We start from the raw sequence: 21,596 nt of genomic DNA, 5'->3' as shown, positions 1-21,596 counted from the left end.
TATATTTATCAATTAAAGTTTAGACATTAAGTATGCTAAACTAAAGCAAAAATTAGAAACGTTGCCTTGTTAACTAGATATAATAACACTTATCCGGGGCCGGGTCACGGGGGCAACATCTGGCCCCTCACCAAGGACCTGTTTGCCTTGGAAGACCCTGACAGGAGCTCCACCACGATAAGGTGACAGTTCATATATATATATATATATATATAGTTGTTTTGTTTTTTTTGTCAAGTAACAAAATGCATTTAATTTAAATTTTAATTATTTATTTTTTTCTTTAAATGTAATTACTCTGAATCAAATATTTGCATGTTCTTCTTATTTCAAATTCACTTTCATTGTGTGATAAAGAGCAGCGTGAACATTGTGCAAAACATCTATTTTTGTATTCCACCGAAGAACAAACATCCTCCAGGTTAGTAACAACATGAGGGTGAGTAAAAGATTACAGGATGATCATTTTTGGCTGATCTGTCTCTTTAAGCCAGTGTTGTCTGTGCTGCTGCTGCTGATGATGATGATGATGATGATGCAGACAGCAGAATGAACCCTCACTAGTGTGCACATCTCTCAGTGTTCTGCGTCAGTGCTGTCATTGCCCACAGCTGCTGATGCACTATTGAACAGGGTTTCCCAGAAGCGGATTCCCTGCATGATGTCACGTTTCTGTCTGCTGTCTCTCTCATGTTCTGTTGAGATTCACCCAGTGCTGCATCTACACAAATAACAACTGAACCCTTCAGATATGTTTCTCTGATGCAATCAGACCCATTAGATGGACACTATTGAAGACTCATCCCATCATCTGTAACAAATAGCATCAGAAGTGCATTATGCAATAGAGGATTCTGTTTGAGATCAATTGACTAAAACCACAGAACAGTTGTGCATTATACTTCTGCTCTTCTAAATTCAGATGTTGCTTTGTTTGACAAACAGACACCAGTTTCAGTCGTTATTTAAGAAAATCAAATCTTGATGTGTGTCTGTTTCGCACATAAAAGCAAAATACTCAGAAGAACTGAAATATAATGCATGATTCATATGCACTACTGTTATGATTTTTTTTTTTTTTTTTTTACATGACTCAGATAGTTATTTGTGTCTCTGCAGCACAGAAGCAGTCTTGAGTCTCTGGGGTATATCTGTAGAAATAGACAACAATACATTGTACTGTATGGGTCAAAATTATACATTTCTCTTTTATGCCAAAAATCATTAGGGTATTAAGTAAAGATCATGTTCCATGAAGATATTTAGTAAATCTCCTACTTTAAATATATCAAAACTTCATTTCTGATTAGTGATATGCATTGCTAAGAACTTCATCTGAACAACTTTAAAGATGATTTTCTCAATATTTAGATTTTTTTGCTCCCTCAGATTCCAGATTTTCTAATATTGTCCTCCGAACAAACCAGACATCAACAGAAAGCTCATCTATTCAGCTTTGAGGTCAAATCAGATAAACTAAAAAGTGAACATGAACATGTACAGTGTACACAAACACACAGAGAGAGAGAGAGAGAGCAGGGAAATAATGAGAGGAGGAGGTCTGGAGTGGAGAGCGAGCGCAAAGGGGCAGGACTCTTTCTCTTTCTCTCTCTCTTTCTCTCTCTGGTGCTTTTAAGAGGAAACTTTGTGTTTTGTTCTCCAAGTTCACTTTAGTTCTCGCTCGTCTCTCGTGCTGCCTCCGTGACGCGTGCGATGCGCGCCGGGACTCGTGCATCAGTGCAGCTCCAGATCGGTTTACAGCTGAGTCTCGGATCGTAATGTTTCCCAAAGTTTTCTGCACCGGACTGAACTACATGGAATAATGTGGCGGATCATTTTGCTGTGTTGCGCTCTGGAGGGATGCGCTGCGCTCCGTCCACCTGCGAACGCGTCTCTCCTCGCACCTGTCCGAGGCGTCGTGCGCACCGTGGACCGGATTTATCACGGAGGAGGGAAGGCGGGTTATCTTCTCTACATGGACGAGCAGCGCTTTCAGCTGGATATGGAGCGGGATGAGTCTGTACTGTCTCAGCACTTCGGGTTGAACGCAGACGCAGAGCGTTTGCAGCCGCGTCGGGAATGCGTTTACCGCGGCACCGTCAACTCAAACGCGGAGTCGCTCGCGCTTTTCAATCTGTGCGGCGGAGGACTCGACGGGTTTTTCGCAGTGGATGACGCGCGTTACACCGTCACCCGAGCCGACGCGACGCGCGCTCTCTACTACTACACGCGCGAGAGCTTCGGTTTCGAAGCGATGCCCGCGCGGCACAGCTGTGGCACGCGCGACCGCAAAGCGCGGAACGCGCGTAGGCAGTTCGCGAAGCGCGACGCGCTGACGCGACGCAAGCGCTCCGTGTCCCGCGCGCGGCACGTGGAGCTGCTGCTGGTCGCTGACGCGTCCATGACGAAGAAGTACGGGAAGGACCTGCACCATTACCTGTTGACGCTCGCGTCCATCGCGTCCAAACTCTACGGCCACGCCAGCATCGAGAACCCCATCCGCCTGTCCGTGGTTAAAGTGGCGATCCTGTCCGAGCACGAGAAGGGCATCGACGTGTCCAAGAACGCGGCCGCGACGCTCAAGAGCTTCTGTAAATGGCAGAATCAGCAGAACCCTCTGGATGACGACCACCAGCATCACCACGACGCGGCGATCCTCTTCACCAGGCAGGTAAAGACAGAAGCCTCGGTGAACTAGTGATGGAGACACGAACACGGGCCCGAAGCATCACCGTGGGTTTGCATCACTGTGTTCGGAACCGCTTACACACACTTTCGCAACTGTACACACAAATCCAAGAATTGCACGCACAAAATGCAAAATGCATCACATCTCTTCTTAAATAAAGCACTGCTTTCAAAATATCAAAAAAACACATCTCAAAAGGAAACATTTGCAAACACCAATTGTGGGACTAGTAAAGATTGTGTGTGTGAGCAGTAAAGCCATGGTACTCCACTACTGTACAGGAGCAGCCTTCTTTTGTAAGGTCACTTACAGTTTCTTCTAACTGCTTACACACTGAATCTGTCCTTGTCCCACAGTTTCTGACAGCACACACACTCAAGCAGCAGAAGCACACACCAAATCTACAAAACCATGCGCTGGTTCAATTTCATCAAACACTGAAATATTCCTTGGGAATATCTCTAGCAGGAATATCACATTGAATAATAAAAAAGAAATATCATTAGCTTTTCAAGTTTTGATGTTATTTATTTATTTATTTTTGCATTTCATAAATTTTAATATCATTAAATAACAAGCATTTTTTTAATTTAAGTTGCAATTATTTTAATAGAAACTTTTATAAATTGCGTTTTTAGTATATTAATTATATCTTATTATAATGAATTATATTGTTAATTCAGTTTTTATTATTTTTAATATAGTTAAGTTGTATTTTTAGCATTTTTATTGTTCAGTTTATTTTAATAAAATGTAAAAAAAAATTGTGTTTTAGCATTTAAATTAAGTTTTGATTACTTAATTCACTAATTCAAAGTCATATTTTGGCCCCGCCCCCTTGATTTAGACATGATACCATGCTATTTGGGAAATTGCCCTGTAGCACCATATAAATGGTACATGAACTTCATTACCGAGGTATATTACAGGGTACCTGTGTGTGTGTGTGTGTGTGTGTGTGTGTGACCAGGTCAGCTGGATCCGACTATACTGTGGGAACGTCTCTCTCCCTTCCTGTTCCACAGTGAACTGTAAAATGATTTCCTCTGTTGCTGTTTTTCTGGGCAGGCGTCTTCGGTCCCCTGACTAATGGGTGTCTTCACACAGTGTGTGTCTGTGCACATTCCTCACACGAGACGCTCTGGAGATCTGAGTGCCATGAGCCGCAGCACAGAGCTGTCCCGGGCTGGAGACCACACTGGTTTCGCCCCTCACAGATCCCACAGTAAAGCACAGGCTCCGTGCCTCTCGCTCAAACACCGCACGTGTGGTTTGGAGCTTGTCTTGTTTCCAGACGAGGCTTGTGGTGCATGTAAGTCATGCAAGGAGCACTTAAAGTGACAGAATCCTGCACTTCATCTGCAACTTTGTCTCGTTTTCAAGACAAAGATCAGATTGCATTCAGCTTTCAGAAGTTATCCTGGTTATCTTTAGATTTGTTTAATTGTTTACATTAGTTAATGCATTTGGAATCATGAACCAGAGCTGATATGGGTAACTAAAACTAAAATCATAAAAATACTTTTTCATGAAATAAAAGAAATCGTGACTGAAATAAAATAACATTTAAATTATTATTTTTTCAGCTATTTATTCAGCTTTTATTTTCATATAGTTGAATTTCAGGTACTAAAAAAAACTGTAAAAAAAACAATTAAATAAAACAACAATGAAAATGACAAAAGCTCAGAGTAACTGCTAAAACATTAATTTAAATTAAGGGTTATTGTAGTTAATTAAAACTATTTTAATTGAAAATTAAATTAAATATAATTGAAAATATAATTAATTTGAAAGAGAAAAATTATATACAGTATATACATATACATATTATATATATATATATATATATATATATATATATATATATATATATATATATATATATATATATATATATATATGTGATACTTTCATTTTAATTTATCATTAATAAATTTTTTATGTTGAGGTAATAACTAAAAATAAAAGCAAAATAAAAATTTATTTAAAAATAATAATAATAAAGACAAAATGCACAACATAATCACTTAAACTTCAGCTAAAATATATTGAAAATACAAAAATATAAAATATTTATTAAAAACTAGCAATGTTGTGAACTAATTGTACATTTTTGGCATTTTAACATTATTAATCTGTTATTGTTAATTTATAAAAAATACTTTTTTATTTATATTACATTTATATAACTTGAAATATTAAAGATATGAGTAGGCATATATATTCCTATTACCTTGATTAATAAATACTTTTAAAAAGTATTGATCCTTAATGCATTAATTAAAGTTAACAAACCTTCTTCTAAAGTGTTATCAAGAAATCCTGTTTTGCGTGATGTTTACATCCATAGTTTTAAAAGAATAGTTTGCACGAAATTGAAAATGTGCGAGTTTGTGTCATCATCAGGTTTGTAGAAGTGTAGCACTGCATCAATGGATGCTCTGCAGTGAATGGGTGCCGTCAGAATGAGAGTCTGATAAAAACATCCCAATAATCCACAGCACTCCAGTCCATCAGTGAACATCTGGAGAAGACACAAGATTAAGTTTAGATCTGTTTAATCGCTGCTTGATCTGTGCAGATTTCTCTCCTGATTCAGACCAGAACACTTCTTCACTGGAGGAAGTGTTATTCTGGATTATTTGAGTTAAAATCATCTTAATGCTGGATGTGTTTCAGGTTTTGTCTTCTCCAGATGTTCACTGATGGACTGGAGTGCTGTGGATTATTGGGATGTTTTTATCAGACTCTCATTCTGACGGCACCCATTCACTGCAGACACACTGATGCAATGACACACTTCTCTGCATGTGTTCCAATGAAGAAACTCACTTTTCATTTTTGGGTGAACTATTCCTCTAGCTATGTGACTAATTCCTGTAGCAGACTGGCATTCACTCCCCGGTGCCCTCGGTTGGCAGCTGTAATTCCGCTGACGTCGTTTTCCTCTCATAAGAGCCGCCACACCAGATTCCACAGAGACATAGCTTCTGTTGGCAGCGGCGTCTTTCCTCTGGCGGAGTGGAGTCTGACACACCTGGTGGCGTACAGTGTGTGTGTTTGTGTGTGTTTAAGAGTGTGTGGTTGTGAAGTACACCATGTCAACAAGCAGAATCCCACAGACACCCACTGAGAGCTCTGAACCGCCGCCAGACCCAAACACAAAGAAACCAAATAACCCAAGCATCACTTCTCAAAGCCTCCTCTGCCTCATGACTAACACTCATATATGTTTTATATTTACGGAGCACAGCTCATTCAAGAATGACAATCTGTCATCATTTTGTGTAAAACCTGTATGAAACACAAAAGAAGAAGTTCAGCAGAATGTTCATGCTGCCATCTTCTAAACAGTAAAAGTGTTGACAGGGATTTTTACTGCGTCAAAAGGGAAACAAGCACCGTAAAATAACACATGCTCCTGATATATTATATTTTAAGTGAAGTCATGCGATGCTCTCGAAGAAGAAATGGACTGAAATTTAAGTCATTGCTCACAAACAACATTCTTTGCGATAGCTGATAAATGCTGCATTCAAGATACAACCCAGGTAACAAATCTAGCTTCTAAAAACATTGTGGGAACTTTGCATCTGCGCTTGGCAGATGCTTTCATTCAGTCAGGTATGCATTTGATCACTTCATGCATTCCTTGGGAAATGAAGGGCCTCATTGGAAATACATGCAACCTACAATTTTGCAAAAAAAATATACCTATACATGCAGTTCACTGTTAAAACATTAACCTATTTTATTCATTAAGGTAACAGGTGCCGACTGTTGATTAAGACTTATTTGCACATAGTTCCTTGCTCAATACAATGAGCTCCAAACATTTTTACCAAATGCATGATTTGTAAAAAAAAAAAAATACATTTTAATGGTTGCATCACATAATCAGTATTTTCTGCTGTAAGCTTGCTCGGGAGCGCACCCGGCAAGATTATATTGCATGGTTGCAAATGTGTGTTTATCTCACTTTTGTTCTCGTTAACAGCATCAATTTGTTTTAAAGTTGTTGGAAGGTTATTTTCAAACACGATACAGCATTAACCTTTTAGTGCCAGATATTTAATTTCAAAACCGCTGCAATACAAGCGACAACCAGTGCAATAAAAAATTGTCTGATTCATATTAATAGGTTTCAGATCAAACTGCACTGTAAAAAATTTCTTGTTGTTTTTACAAAAACTTTTTGGCAGCTGTGGTTGCCAGAATAATTTTGTAAAATTACAGAAAACTGTAAACACATTTACGTCAAAAACTGTTAATTTTACAATATAAAGCTGTAATTTACAAACAAGAAAATGTGAATATAAACCAGTAAATTCAACAACACACAAAATTAAATCTGTTTTGTACCTTGAAAATACTGACAACCACCATAATAATAAAGATGGTACTGTATAAGAGAAAGCCACATGAAGTATCAAAGCTCATCACAAGTAGCTTCACCACAAGCAGAAGTATATATTAACATATAGAAGGTGCACATTTATGGAAACACAAAACACCATCATGGTAACACACGTGATACTTAAATAATGCAAAAAACTTTCATTAAGCAACAGAAGATGTAACATAAAGCTCAAATGTACATAACTGATAACAAGAACTATTTAAAAACATGATTATTTAAACAAAATACTTTCAAACGTGGAGTGTCACGCAGGGAATTCTGGGAATATCAGTTTACAGTTTTAGACTGTAAATTATACATTGATTTGTTCTTTTTTTACTTCTAAAAGCTGTATAATTAACAGAATTTTACTGTAAATTTACATTAAATGCTTTGTTAGATCTTTTACAGTTTTTCCCTGTATATAGTACGGGAACTTACTGTTAACCTATTATCAGTTTTTTTCCGTAGCGTTTTTACAAAATTTTACAGTTAAAATTACACTTATTTTTTACAGTGTGAAGGTGCTTTTCAGCGCCACTGGTTGGACATTTAAAAGTGCGTTTTTAAAGTGTCACGAAATGTGCAAGAAGCAAATTTTACAGGTTTAAATGCATGGCATGTTTTTCCAATGCATGCTTATTTGATATAATCTCAATTATTTGAGATAGCCAAAGTAATTGTGCAGTATAGTTAACTGAAACTATAAAACCATACACATTTAATTTAAATCAAATAAATGTTAACTGAAATAAAATAGGTTAGTTTTTATATTTTATTTTATTTCAGTTAACATTATAAATTACACTTATATATTATAAATTACAGTCTGGTTTTATAGTCTCTTATAGTCTCTCTTTAAAATTTCTCATTTTGTATAACTGAAATTGAAATAATTAATATAATTAATTAAACTATATAGACATATTTAAAAACAACAAATGCTAAAACAAAATGGCAAAAACATGAAAAAGTTATTATTAAGTAAAATTAACATGAAAGCTTTTAATAACATTATTAATATTTATATACATTTTTATTGATTTTCATAACATCATTTATTACATATTTTTTATTACACAGTAGGTACTGCACACACACACAAATTATGTACTTTACACACACATTATATACTTTACACACACTGCACACACACTATGTGCTGCACACACACACACACACTGTATGAATGTGTTCAGAGAGAGTAAACAGTGTAGTGTTTGTTCAGGAGTGTGAGAGAGAGTTTGTGCATGTTGTTGATGATCACGCGTGTGTATGTGTGTGTGTGTGTGTGTGTCTAATGTCTCCTGCAGTGGTTTCTGATGTATGTGCAGTGTGTTCTGTAGCGTCTGTCTGTCTGGGGCATTTCACACGTCTTCAGCTGCTATACATCGACAGCTCACTGAAAACCTCCGAGAGATTCTGGACGCTCTGAATCCGTCCGTCTGCGTCCCGCTGTCCAAATCCTTCCGCTCCGTGCCTGCGATCGGATCCGGCCTCTGTCCAGAAACTCAGTAGGATGAAGAGGAGCAGATCTGGCTGATATACTGAATATTGTTTTGTTCAAGCAAATAGTTGATTTTGTATGGGATTCCTCTCAGTTTGTGGATCCAGACAGGCCAGACATGCGACTGAAGCTCTTGACTCAGATCAGTGCTGATGTTCGTCTCGTCACTGATGTTTGTGTGAGAGCAGACTCCAGATCAGCCGAACATCTGGCCCTGACACACCTGTAAATCAGAAGCAGGTGACAGAAACATGCGGCGCTGGAGAATCAAATATCAGAGCGGTCTACTCTTCCTTTGCATGCGTTCCTGTGTGTTTGTGTGTGAGCTGATGTTCTGGACGTTACTGAGGAACGTTCTTTGTTTTCTAGTAAATGCATCTTCACATTTATTCACGATTATAAGAGAAAATCTGTGAAAAGGCCATTCTTTCCTGTTGTTCTTCTCAACATATTTCCCTGGTCTCCTCAGAATATCTGTCCACAGAGCAATGAAAACACGCTCAGGACGCCCAGTGAATTTCTGTGATGATGATGATGATGATGATGATGATGATGCGCTGAAAGTTTTGCATCAAATGCTGGAAGCACTAAAACTTTCATTAATTCATTCATTCTTCCAAACTTTTTTAGTTTAGTTTGGTTATCTGCCAGAGCAACAAGTTTCTCAAGTTTTCATTTTCATTGTTTTAACTTATATCTCACTTTATGCAGCTTTATTTCAATTGAGAAAAATGATTAGTAATAATTTTAGTTAACAATTACAATACGGATGCTCATTGTATCAACCCAATGATTATATACACAAAATGAAAATACATTATAAATATTAAATAGTAATAAACATTTTAAATAGCATTTTACAAAAGCTGACAACAAAATGTTTAAAAATTTAAGTAAAATGTAACAATCTAAAAATAAAAGCACATTTAAAATCTGAATAGCAGTGTGTGTTGTGTGCAGGATCTGTGCGGTCACCACTCGTGTGATACTCTCGGGATGGCTGATGTGGGGACTGTGTGTTCACCGGAGCGGAGCTGTGCAATCATCGAGGACGACGGGCTACACGCCGCATTCACCGTGGCACACGAGATCGGTACACACACACACACACACACACACACACACACACACACACACGCACACACACACACACACACACACACATGTTTGTTTTAGTGTAAAGTGTGTTCATCCCATAGGTGTAATGGTTTTTATTCTGTAGAAACTGTATATTCTATCTCCCTTCACCAACCCTACACCTAACCCTAACCCTCACAGGAAACTTTGTGCATTTTTACTTTCTCAAAAAAACTCATTCTGTATGATTTATAAGTGTTTTGAAAAATGGGGACATGGGTTATGTCCTCATAAGTCACCCTCTCCTTGTAATACCTGTGTCATACCCATGTCATTATACAGAGTTGTGTCCTGATATGTCACAAAAACATGCCCACACACACACACACACACACACACGCGCGCGCGCGCACACACACACACACATACACTCACACATACACTCACACACACACACTCACACACACACACACACACACACACATAAATGCTCACACACACACACACACGCGCGCGCACACACACATACACTCACACATACACTCACACACACTCACACACATACACGCTCACACACACACACACACGCGCGCGCACACACACATACACTCACACATACACTCACACACACTCACACACATACACGCTCACACACACACACACACGCGCGCGCACACACACATACACTCACACATACACTCACACACACTCACACACATACACGCTCACACACACACGCGCGCGCACACACACATACACTCACACATACACTCACACACACTCACACACATACACGCTCACACACACACACACACACACGCCGATGACAGTCCCTGTGTGTGTGTGTTTCAGGGCACCTGCTGGGTCTGTCCCATGACGACTCTAAGTTCTGTGAGGAGCGTTTCGGCTCCAGTGAAGACAAGCGGCTGATGTCGTCCATCCTGACGTCCATCGACGCGTCCAAACCCTGGAGCCGCTGCACCTCCGCCACCATCACGGACTTCTTCGACGACGGAAACGGTGAGAACCGGTCAGGATCACACGGGAACTCGAGCGGGATTCGAATTCAGTTATATGACTGTATGTGTGTGTGTGTGTGTGTGCAGCCGAGTGTCTGCTGGACGCTCCTCGTCTCCCTCTCTTGGGTCCGGAGGAGCTGCCGGGTCAGAGATACGATGCGGTGCAGCAGTGCCGTCTGGCCTTCGGTCCGGAGTACACCGTGTGTCCCGGGATGGACGTGTGCGCGCGTCTGTGGTGCGCCGTCATCAGGAAGGGACAGATGGTGTGTCTGACCAAGAAGCTTCCGGCCGTGGAGGGAACGCCGTGTGGGAAGGGCCGGATCTGTCTGCAGGGCAAATGTGTGGACAAAACCCGAAAGAGACACTACTCGGTAAGAGCAGAGATTCACTTCACGCGTTTGTCTTTCAGTGAAACCACACACACAGATTCCTCTCAGTGAATAACTGTTTCACTCTCAATCAAACGCATCATTTTACTAAAACAGACTTTTTTTTTTGCATTGCATGTACTTGCTGAAATCACACTCACCATATATATATATATATATATATATCTTAAATATTAATAATTGTATATAAAATTGTATTATTATGCATGTCATATTTTGAATTTGTTTATTGAATTGTGTTAATATTTTGTATTTGAATATTTTGTTAATGTTTTATCAATATTTTATATTAATTTTAATTTTTTTTTATTTTAAGGCATGTTTTTTTTCAGTTATTTATTGAATTGTGTTAATATTTTGCCTTTGTTAATGTTTTATCAATATTTTATATTCATTTTAATTTTAATTTTAAGGCATGTTTTTCTTTTTCAGTTTACTAGTTGTTTTAAAAAGATATAAATAGCTTAGGAAACATTGCACATTTTCCAAGTTTTTCATCTAATATTTTATTTGCATTTGTATTTTATTTGGGTGTTTTTGATAGCCGTGTGCAGCTCTTTCTGAGGAAGCTGAGGACATTGGAGAGCTGTGGTGTGTTTCAGTAACTTGCTCTGGTGTGTTTGTCCGTCTGAGGTTCATCTGGTCTGCAGTGTTTCTCTCTCCTTCACATAATAAACATCTGATCTCCTCTTTCAGAGCGGCTCTTTAACATCTCTCACCATCGCCTCCTGCGCTCCTCTCATCAATCTCTCTCTCTCTCTCTCTCTCACTTCATCATCATTCATTCCTCTTCAGCGTTTCAGCACGACCATCTTCAGATGTTCACAATAACATCTACACAGCGTTCGCTAGTGCTCTGGGGTCGCTAGGACTTTAAAGTCTCTTCTGCTCACCAAAGCTGCATTTATTTGATCAAAAATACAGTAAAAATTCTGAAATATTATTAGAATTCAAAACATCTGTTTTCTGTGTGAATCTGTGTTAAAGTGTAATGTATTTCTGTGATGCTCTGCTGTATTTTCAGCATCATTCCTCCAGTCTTCAGTGTCACATGATCTTCATTCTTTGATTAGATTCAGACACATTTAACCAGCAGGAATTTCCCGTATTTCTATCCGCTTCTCAGAAGTGTTTTAGAGGCGATGGAGAATGTTGCTCTTCTTCGAGCATCTCTTTGTTTGTGTGTGTGTGTCTCTCTCTCTCTCTCTCTCTCTCACACACACACACACACACATTCTTCCTCTCGCTGAATGTCCAGCGTTCAGGTCTCGTGTTTATTTTTGGCTCTGATCTTGTTTATTGCAGGCCGGTGAATGAATGGACACACGTCTTGACATAAAACATTTGCTTCTTTCCACAGCTCGGCCCATTCATGTTCAAAGTTTCTGTGTATCTTTAGTTAGATGCATTTATATTGTGACTGTGCCTCAAATGCAATCAAGAGAATCTGTCGGTGTGTTTTCTGCTCGTCATTAATGGATGTGTGATTGTGTCGTGTCAGACGTCGAATCACGGCAGCTGGAGCTCCTGGGGTCCGTGGGGTTCGTGTTCTCGGACGTGTGGCGGTGGTGTCCAGTTTGCACACCGTCTCTGTAACAACCCTCCTCCCCGAAACAACGGCCGCTACTGCACCGGGAAGAGAGCCGTGTACCGCTCCTGCAGCGTCACGCCGTGCCCTTCAGCCGGTGAGCGTCACACACACACACACACGCACAAAACAATGCATGCTCACAGAAGAAAACACACATGCAAATCCTGAGCCAGCATCACGTACATCCCTGACAGATGCCACAATCCCACAATCCATTGTAGAATTTTATAGAAATAGACAACAATACATTGTATGGGTCACAATTATTGTTTCTCTTTTATGCCAAAAATCATTAAGATCATGTTCCATGAAGATATTTTGTTATTGTCCTACCCTAAATATATCAAAACTTGTAGTAATATGCATTGCTAAGAACTTCATCTGAAAAACTTTAAAGATGATTTTCTCAATATTTAGATTTTTTTGCTTCCTCAGATTCCAGATTTTCTAATATTGTCCTCCGAACAAACCAGACATCACTGGAGAGATGATTTATTCAGCTTTCAATTTATTTTTTTCTGTATTTATGGATTACATTGTGTTTGTTCGGCATTTTAATCACCTTTTTGATTTCACTTACACTTTTTAAATTGTTCTACAGTCTGACATAATAATTTTTTATAACATAACAGTTTTAAATTCATAACCAATGTTATTACTAAAATTAAATTTCATTTTAATCAATTAGTTAATTTAAAAAAGCTCAAATCAAATAGTAATATTAAATTAAAGCTTAAATTAAAATTAAGCAAACAAAATGCAACAAACCGAAACAAAAATAAGCAGAAATTACTTACTAAAATTACTAAAACCAAAACTGGAATAAAAATAAATTAAAGCTAAATTTGAATATTTAAAAAAAACTGAAATTAAATAAAAATGAGAAAAGCACACAAAAAATGCAACTTAACTTAAACTTAACCTAAAATGAAAAATAAATAAATAAAAGCTAATTCAAACTATTAACAAATAACATACTAATTACAGTATATATAACTAATATAGTAATTATAAATAAATAATACTTAAATAACTGACTCAAACTCAATATTAATGAAAGTCATGGCACTTTAATTCAGAAAAACCTAATTGAAATATATTTTTATCTTTGTTATTTTGTTGCAGTTAAAAATAATTCAAGCTAAAACATAATATAATAAAATGTATTCCATTTACTCTCATGAAGCTCATGAAAATATCATCTGTATTAATTATAAAGAATTCCCAGCAGAAACCAGCTTAAGAGCAGCAAACTCAGAGGATTTTTACTACTACACAAATATGTTAATATTTTTAATGTAATACTGTATTAAGGACAGCAGCACACATTAGCTCAGTTTGTGCTTTGATATATTTGCTCTCATCTGTCTGCGTTAGGGAAGAGTTTCCGTCAGGAGCAGTGTGAGCTGCGTAACGGCCCTCAGACGGACCCTAAAGGAGTCAAGACCTTCGTGGAATGGGTGCCGAAGTTCGCCGGCGTGCTTCCCAAAGACATGTGCAAACTCACCTGCAGGGCCAAAGGGACGGGATACTACGTGGTGTTCTCACAGCGGGTAAAAGAGTCGCAGATCTCTCATTACACTTACAAACTGACTCCGCATACAGAATGATTCACATCCTTTCAACGTGATATTATAGAAATGCCATAATGATCTATGAAGAGTCACATGATGCTTCAAAACCAGCCAACAGGAAACAGATGTTCGTTCTTACAGTTACGTTAATAATATTCTCAAGCATTAGCAGAAAAACATTGTTTATGCATCTGTTACAGAATGCATTTGTAACAATTCAGTGTGAAATTAGTGTTACATTCTTTAAATGTATCCCCTTGTTTTGGAACGTTCAGAAGTAACATTCCAGTTACGTTTGCAAAATGATACAATGGAACATTCCCTTATCATTTGCGTAATGTTTTAAATTTACATTTAGGCATTAAGCAGATGCTTTTATCCAGATGAAGACAAAAGAAGCAAGTCCAGTAACATTAATACAAATGTTATTCAGAGTTATTTAGTCACAGCAAAAAACATTATTTATACATCGTTCCCAATGTTAGATTTTTTTTAGTTTGATGTTTGTCTAATTTTAATTTTTCTAAATATAACATTCAAAAGAACATTCTTTAATGTTTGCAAAAGGATCATATTTCTTAAATGCTCATATAACCATAAAAAAACATGAACAGATGTTCAGAGAATATTGAGAAATAATGATTTCAATGCAAAAAAAAATTTCCTTAGTATTTTTGTCTTGTTTTCTTGTATAAATATTGACAAATTCATTGCATTTACTTGACAAGTAAAGTTACTTAAGATATTATGTCTTGTTTTCTGGAAAAATCATCCAAATTTTGTTAGTTTTCACTTAAAACAATTAAAAATATCTGCCAAAGGGGTAAAAAAAAAAGAAAAGTCTTGTTTAGCCTTTGAATTAAGAATATTTTTCTCAGCCCGCTAGCAGATATTTGTGCTTGTTTTAAGCAAAAACCAACAGAATTTGGATTATATTTTCAGGAAACAAGTCATTTAACTTGTCAAGTAAAACCATGCTGTTCCAAGAATATCTTGATATTTATACTAGAAAACAAGTATTTTTATTCATTTATTTATTGCAGTGTTGATAACTGTATGGGAACGTTAGCAACGCATTCTATCAGTATCAAGTCCAAAAAACATGGTATTTTAGTTCTTTTTGTTATTAAACCTTGAATATTTGTGCCATTTCTTTAGTAGCGATCGATGAGCACCAGACAGGTTTGTGTGGGTTTTCTGCAGGTGGTTGATGGGACGGAGTGCCGGCCGTTCAGCAGTTCGGTGTGTGTGAAGGGGAAGTGTGTTCGCACCGGCTGCGACGGGATCATCGGCTCTAAACTTCAATACGACAAGTGCGGCATCTGCGGCGGCGACGGAGACAGCTGCATCAGAGTGGCTGGAAACTTCACCAAGAAGAGGTTAGAAAACACACAAATGTAAAAATAAAAATAAAATACAAAATAAGACAAAGTGAGTAATAAAGTCATGTGATGTTGTTCTCCAGTAAGGGCTACACAGATGTGGTGAAGGTTCCCGAGGGTTCGACGCACCTGAAGGTCAGACAGTACAAAGCCAAAGGCCAGTCGCGCTTCACAGCGTATCTAGCTCTGCGGCGGCCCGGAGGAGAATACCTGCTCAACGGGAAGTTCATGATCTCCACGTCTGAGAACATCATCCCCCTCAACGGCTCCGTTCTCAACTACACCGGCTGGAGTCAGCGGGACGATGCCCTTCACAGCATGGGCCCCGGGGCCCTTCAGGAAAGCCTGGTGGTGCAGATTCTGGCCACGGATGCTAAGAAACCACTGGACATCCGCTACAGCTTCTTCATGCCGCGCAAAATTCCGCTTCCACCGCGAACGGTTGTAGCGACCTCTGGAACCGCCGCGGCACTGTCCTCGGCGGAGATTGTGACGTTTACGACCGAGGTTCCTGCGACGACGACGACGGCACCCACGGGGCCACGCTGGGTGACGGGTTCGTGGATGACGTGCTCCAGAACTTGTGATACGGGTTGGCAGAGTCGCACGGTGCAATGCAAGGACCCTCAAGGGAAGCTGTCCAAGAGCTGCCTGCTCAGCGCCCGGCCGTCGGCCTTCAAACACTGCCTGATTAAAAAATGTTGAGGACCCCTCAATCAGACGAACTTCCTGACGGAGCTTCATGAAGCACGTAGACTGAACCGTTGCAGTTGCGTTCCGATCACTGTGGGATTCTGCTAGCGTTCACAGTCGTGATGCGTTGTGACTCTGGAGCTTTGGCTCTAGCCTTGAATGTGGTCATGTTCAGCCACGCCCCTTTGGACAAGCCACGCCCCTTCATTCAAATGACACGCCCCTTGAGTTCACACTGGCAGTGATTTAAAGCATTTCTGTAGTGTTTGAGGCTCTGGCTTCGAATGAGTCAATGTTCAGCCACGCCCCTTTTGACAAAGCCACGCCCTAAATCCAAACAACATGCTTCTTGAGTTCAAAAAGTTTCGAAAACATTTAGAAAACCGAACTTTTAAAAATATTCAGAAATAATGTTTTCATAACTAATTGGGAACATTAGCATAAAGTTCTATATCATTTATCATGTCCGAAAAACTAAAAATGTTGAGGACCCCTTCCTGAGCTTCGTGAAGCACGCAGACTGAACCGTTGCAGTGGCGTTCCGATCACTGTTGAAATTCTTATAGCGTTCACAATCCTGTTGCATTGTGACTCGGACGAGGAGCTTTGGCTCTAGCCTTGAATGTGGTGACGTTTAGTCACACCCCTTTGAAAAAGCCACGCCCCTTCATTCAAATGACACGCCCCTTGAGTTCACACTGGCAGTGATTTAAAGCATTTGTGTGCTTGATAAAATTATAAAATGGAATGTTATGTTAATGTTCACATAATCAAGAAAAAGAAAAAACATTTAAAAAACATTCAGAAACAGGGTTTTCATTAATTAATGGGAACATTAGCATAACGTTCTGTGTCAATATCATATCCAAAATCCTAAATCAGATGAACTTCCTGGTTCAGCTTTGTGGATCACATTGACTGAACCATTGCAGTTGCATTTGTTTGAATGCGTTTCCGGTTACTGGAATTCTGCTAGTGTTCGCAAACGTTGCATTGTGACTTCAGACAAGGAGCTTTGGCTCTAGCCTTAAACCACGCCCCTTTGACAAAGCCACACCCCTTCAGTCAAATGACACACCCCTTGGGCTCACACTGGCAGTGATTTAAAACATTACTCTTGTGTTTGATGTTAAGATGCGTTTACATTTACTATTGATGAAATGGAATGTAAATGGAATTCTGCCAGCATTTACAGTTGCGTTGTGTTGCTTAGTGACTCAGACAAGGAGCTTTGGCTCTAGCCTTAAATGTGGCACCTTTTAGCCACGCCCCTTTAACAAAGCCACACCCACTGATCCAAAAGCCATGCCCCTTAAGTTCACACTGGCAGTGATTTAAACCACTGCCGTAGTTATTAATGTTAAGTTGCAATCACATTTACAGTCGCTCCGTGTAATCAAGTCTTTCCAATTCCAACGATTGCGTGAAAAAAACTCACGTAGGTTACCCTTTTCCCATTGACCAAGTGACTTCTGTGCGAGTGGCACTTCATACATCTCTATTTTACAGACAGCAGACATTGGACCATTTTGGTTCGTGAAATTTCACTACAATTTTACTAATGTGACCGAAACTTCAGTAGCTTTTCTAACTCGACTGTAGGGCTGCACGATATAAAGCATAATTAAAATTTTCCTTTTGATTTGTGTTTTACATAAAAGTGCAACAATTCCGATTCTGAAATTTCTCAAACGAGAACCTTTGGGATTTTTGGAGCAAAATAATGAGGATTATCAGATTACTGTGCCACCCTACTTGATCGGATTATTTAACTACATATATCAGTCTGTGTTCCTATTGGTCGTCATCGCATTATGTCACAGCTTATTTGTAAAAACCTGGACCAAGTTGTCAACAGATTTAATGATCGCTGTTAGTGTAAACCTCCTGTTTAGGGTCTGATACATTTACAGTACCACCCATAAGAAATAAGCATCGACCCCAGGAATGGAAAGGTCCATGCAGAACGCTGATTTTCTTGAATTAATCTAATAATATTGAGTGTGAAACTCCCACATTGAACTGATCTTCCTTTCTTTGTTACAGAAAAACTAAACAGGGCTCTGATTTGTAAATGTGTGTGTGTCATTTTCTGTGTTCAGGGCTCAAACGACACTGTGCCCTCGATACTCGCAATAACGCCAGCCAATCACTCACTCGCTCTCAGTCGCGCCGTTTACATGTTCATGGGAATGTTTCAGGTTAAAAACAAACTAAAACCTTTTTTAGAGTGAAATACGTCTATGAGGCAAGAATCACACAGGGTTAAAGCCAAAATGTGAAACATGTATGTGTATTAGAGCCTGTATACTAATTGCTGTGTACAGAAATGTGTGTTATTTGAACTGTAAGCCCAGCTAACGAGAAGGATTTTTAGCATGTTCTGGTAAAAGTTTTGAACAATTCAGAACAAAGTAACTTATTTAAAATTATCTGGTCTTTGATAATGTTCTCACAAAAAAATAATTTACCGTATTTTTCGGACTATAAGTCGCACCTGAGTATAAGTCGCATCAGTCCAAAAATACGTTATGATGAGGAAAAAAACATATATAAGTCGCACTGGACTATAAGTCGCATTTATTTAGAACCAAGAGAAAACATTACCGTCTCCAGCCGCCAGATGCTGCTCAGTGTACAGGAGCGCCCTCTTGCGGCTGTAAGTGGTAATGATTCCACTTGATTCATTTCTCTTGGTTCATGTCAAATTAATTTTGATAAATAAGTCGCACCTGACTATAAGTCACAGGACCAGCCAAACTATGAAAAAAAGTGTGACTTATAGTCCGGAAAATACGGTATACATCATAAATAAAACAAATTCAGTTGGACATTCATCTGACATTGTATAAATGTATCCACTTGTTTCAGAATGTTCAAAGGACATTCAAAAGTAACATTCCCATAATGTTTCCAAAGTTCTCAAATGGAACAATGAAAAGGTTCTTCAAACACTTTTCTGTTAGCTGGGAGACTTCTGTTCTTTGCAGATGAACTTCTTGTGATGTGTTACTGATGTAAGTGACTTTTACATGTTCTTATGTTACACAGACACGGTGACACATTTAGTGTGTTTTTTTTTTTTTTTTGTCTAGTTCAAAACAAATGTGTTCCTAACATTCTGATACAATGTCTTGCCCCATAGACTTCCACTGTAAGTGACTGTAAACACAATCTTTCGAATTAAGAGAGGAGTTAAATACAGCTTGACTTGTGTTGAGACCGGAACATTCCTTTGAATCATTTTTCACCTCAGTTCAACCTCATTTCTCAGACAGTGAAACACTTGAAGCTGAAGGAAATAATGACAGACACGGAGTGTGTTTTCATAGTTGACATATGCAAACGCTCTTGCAAATTAGCACCACTTCTCAGATATGTGATGTGTTTTCATTCATGTGTGTGTTTTTATGAGCAGCGGAAATCAGTTTAAAGTCAACATGATTCAACTCTATTTACTTTCATTCATGTTCGTGCTCTTATTATATAGTATATAATCTTCCATAGTCATTTGACATCTCATCGATTTCTAAATGAAATAGATTTTTCGCAGTGGGTTGCGAATGCGTTTCATGTGGACTTTAAACCTGCTGCTGGTGGTGAATTTGTGAAGATGTTTGATTCATTTCACACAGATGCAGTAATTGAATGAACTCATGTGATTCAGGGTTCGGTGCCTGAACTTCTTCCAAGATTTCATCTGTTTACTCCATGTATGCAGTACTGTTTTACCGTCTCAATGGGAAACGGCAGTTTCACTGAAAATACACAGCACTGATTTTATAATTTATTGTTTGTACAACTGGTATGTGAAGAAAAAAAAAAAAGAAAACACAGGATGAATTTATTTATTGTTATGCTCATTTTGTCTCATAAATACTATTTAACTAGGAATATGAGTGAGCAGAAGAGTTCCTTTTGAAGAAAATTGTTTTTTAGCCATCTTCATGAATATATATGTATATAAAACAAAATGCTATATTTAAAATGTACGTTTTATCGATTCATTTGTTGCCTCACTGAGATATGCATCTAGTTTCTAATTCGTATCTCAAAAGGTATGAAGAAACAAGCTGTTTGAGTTTGTTAAAGTACCTGATTTTTCTAAAACAGGAGCAAGGGGGCAAGTTGTCACACTCTCAGTCATTCTCAGTTATGATTTTTAAATAGACACCAGCCACCAAAAACTACTGAACATTTCCTTTGTTATTCCCAGGAAATAAACATGCAGTTCATTTAGCACACGTACGGCAATCTCCTACCGTAAATATATCAAAACTTCATGTTTGATTAGTGATATGCATTGCTAAGAACATTATCTGAACAACTTTAAAGATGATTTTCTCAATATTTAGATTTTTTGGCTCCCTCAGATTCCAGATTTTTTTTTTATATTGTCCTCCGAACAAACCAGACATCAATGAAAAGATGATTTATTTTGAAGATTGGACGTTTGTGACTGGTTTTGTGCTCCAGGGTCACATACGGGGTAAGCTGTCACATAGGAACTTACTGTTTATTGACACTAATCTGAGAAGAAAAAAGTGTTCTTGCACATCTCTATTCAAATATATGATTAGCTTTGAATGAATTTTGTGTGAAACCTAAACACTTGAACCGTTATGACACCAAACGAAACACCAGCTATTTATCAAAGTGCACAGATGATGGTGAAACACTGAAAATACACAGAAGCTAATACGTTCATTTTAAAGCTCTAGATTAGATGACCTAGAGACACATTTGGGTCTGTTTTTATTTCTCCACATGACTTCTGGAAGGAATATCTGATGAAAACATGATGCTGGACCAGAAACACAATGATAATGAGTTCTCAATTTACTGGTTTAATATCAGAGGTGAAAACTGGCAGAACGGTAAGTTATTATCTAATAAGTTAGATACGGTAAGTTAAAAAAAGTAGCTAAACATGAAGTATAAAAACCTTATTCAAATGTTCCATACACTATCAGCTTCATTTTCTATGGGTCTCTGCTCATTGAACTACACAAACATTCTCAGAAAGAGCAAGATAGCGAGGGAAACTTTCCTTACTGTCTGCATACAGTAGCCTTACTAATGTGCTCTGCATGCCTGATGTTATATAAAAGAATATCATTACAGCTCAAATAAATATGCATGTGGATATGGCAATAAAAAAATCAATATAATCCTCTCCTGATGTAAATGTTACTCTCTTTGGGAACTAATGCAGCCTCTTTATCTACAGGGTTCTGTATAAAAGGACATGCTGTTTTTGTCACTTTCACAAT

General features: G+C 38.3%; 1 protein-coding gene across 1 annotated transcript; it reads left to right on the top strand.

Moving 5' to 3' along the window:
* The first annotated feature begins 1,636 nt into the window (after positions 1-1,636).
* LOC127949228 (A disintegrin and metalloproteinase with thrombospondin motifs 5) lies at positions 1,637-20,311 on the top strand. The gene is made up of 8 exons (XM_052546259.1): positions 1,637-2,671; positions 9,559-9,691; positions 10,528-10,695; positions 10,782-11,065; positions 12,585-12,768; positions 14,052-14,227; positions 15,452-15,627; positions 15,714-20,311. Exons 1-8 carry the CDS (start codon positions 1,823-1,825, stop codon positions 16,333-16,335), a joined length of 2,592 nt encoding a protein of 863 aa, XP_052402219.1. The 5' UTR covers positions 1,637-1,822; the 3' UTR covers positions 16,336-20,311.
* Positions 20,312-21,596: the final 1,285 nt, after the last annotated feature.

Source organism: Carassius gibelio, chromosome B1 (assembly GCF_023724105.1).
Source record: "Carassius gibelio isolate Cgi1373 ecotype wild population from Czech Republic chromosome B1, carGib1.2-hapl.c, whole genome shotgun sequence".
In the NCBI taxonomy this organism is placed as follows: domain Eukaryota; kingdom Metazoa; phylum Chordata; class Actinopteri; order Cypriniformes; family Cyprinidae; genus Carassius; species Carassius gibelio.
The sequence above is the reverse complement of the archived record's forward strand: the minus strand, read 5'-3'. Positions and strand labels throughout refer to the sequence as shown.

Excerpts from the sequence above, each read along its gene's own strand:
- LOC127949228 (XM_052546259.1), top strand. The coding sequence starts at position 1,823 with ATGTGGCGGATCATTTTGCTGTGTTGCGCTCTGGAGGGATGCGCTGCG. Across the intron at positions 9,692-10,527 it reads CACCGTGGCACACGAGATCG|GGCACCTGCTGGGTCTGTCC; the intron begins GTACACACACAC and ends TGTGTGTTTCAG. Across the intron at positions 11,066-12,584 it reads CCCGAAAGAGACACTACTCG|ACGTCGAATCACGGCAGCTG; the intron begins GTAAGAGCAGAG and ends GTGTCGTGTCAG.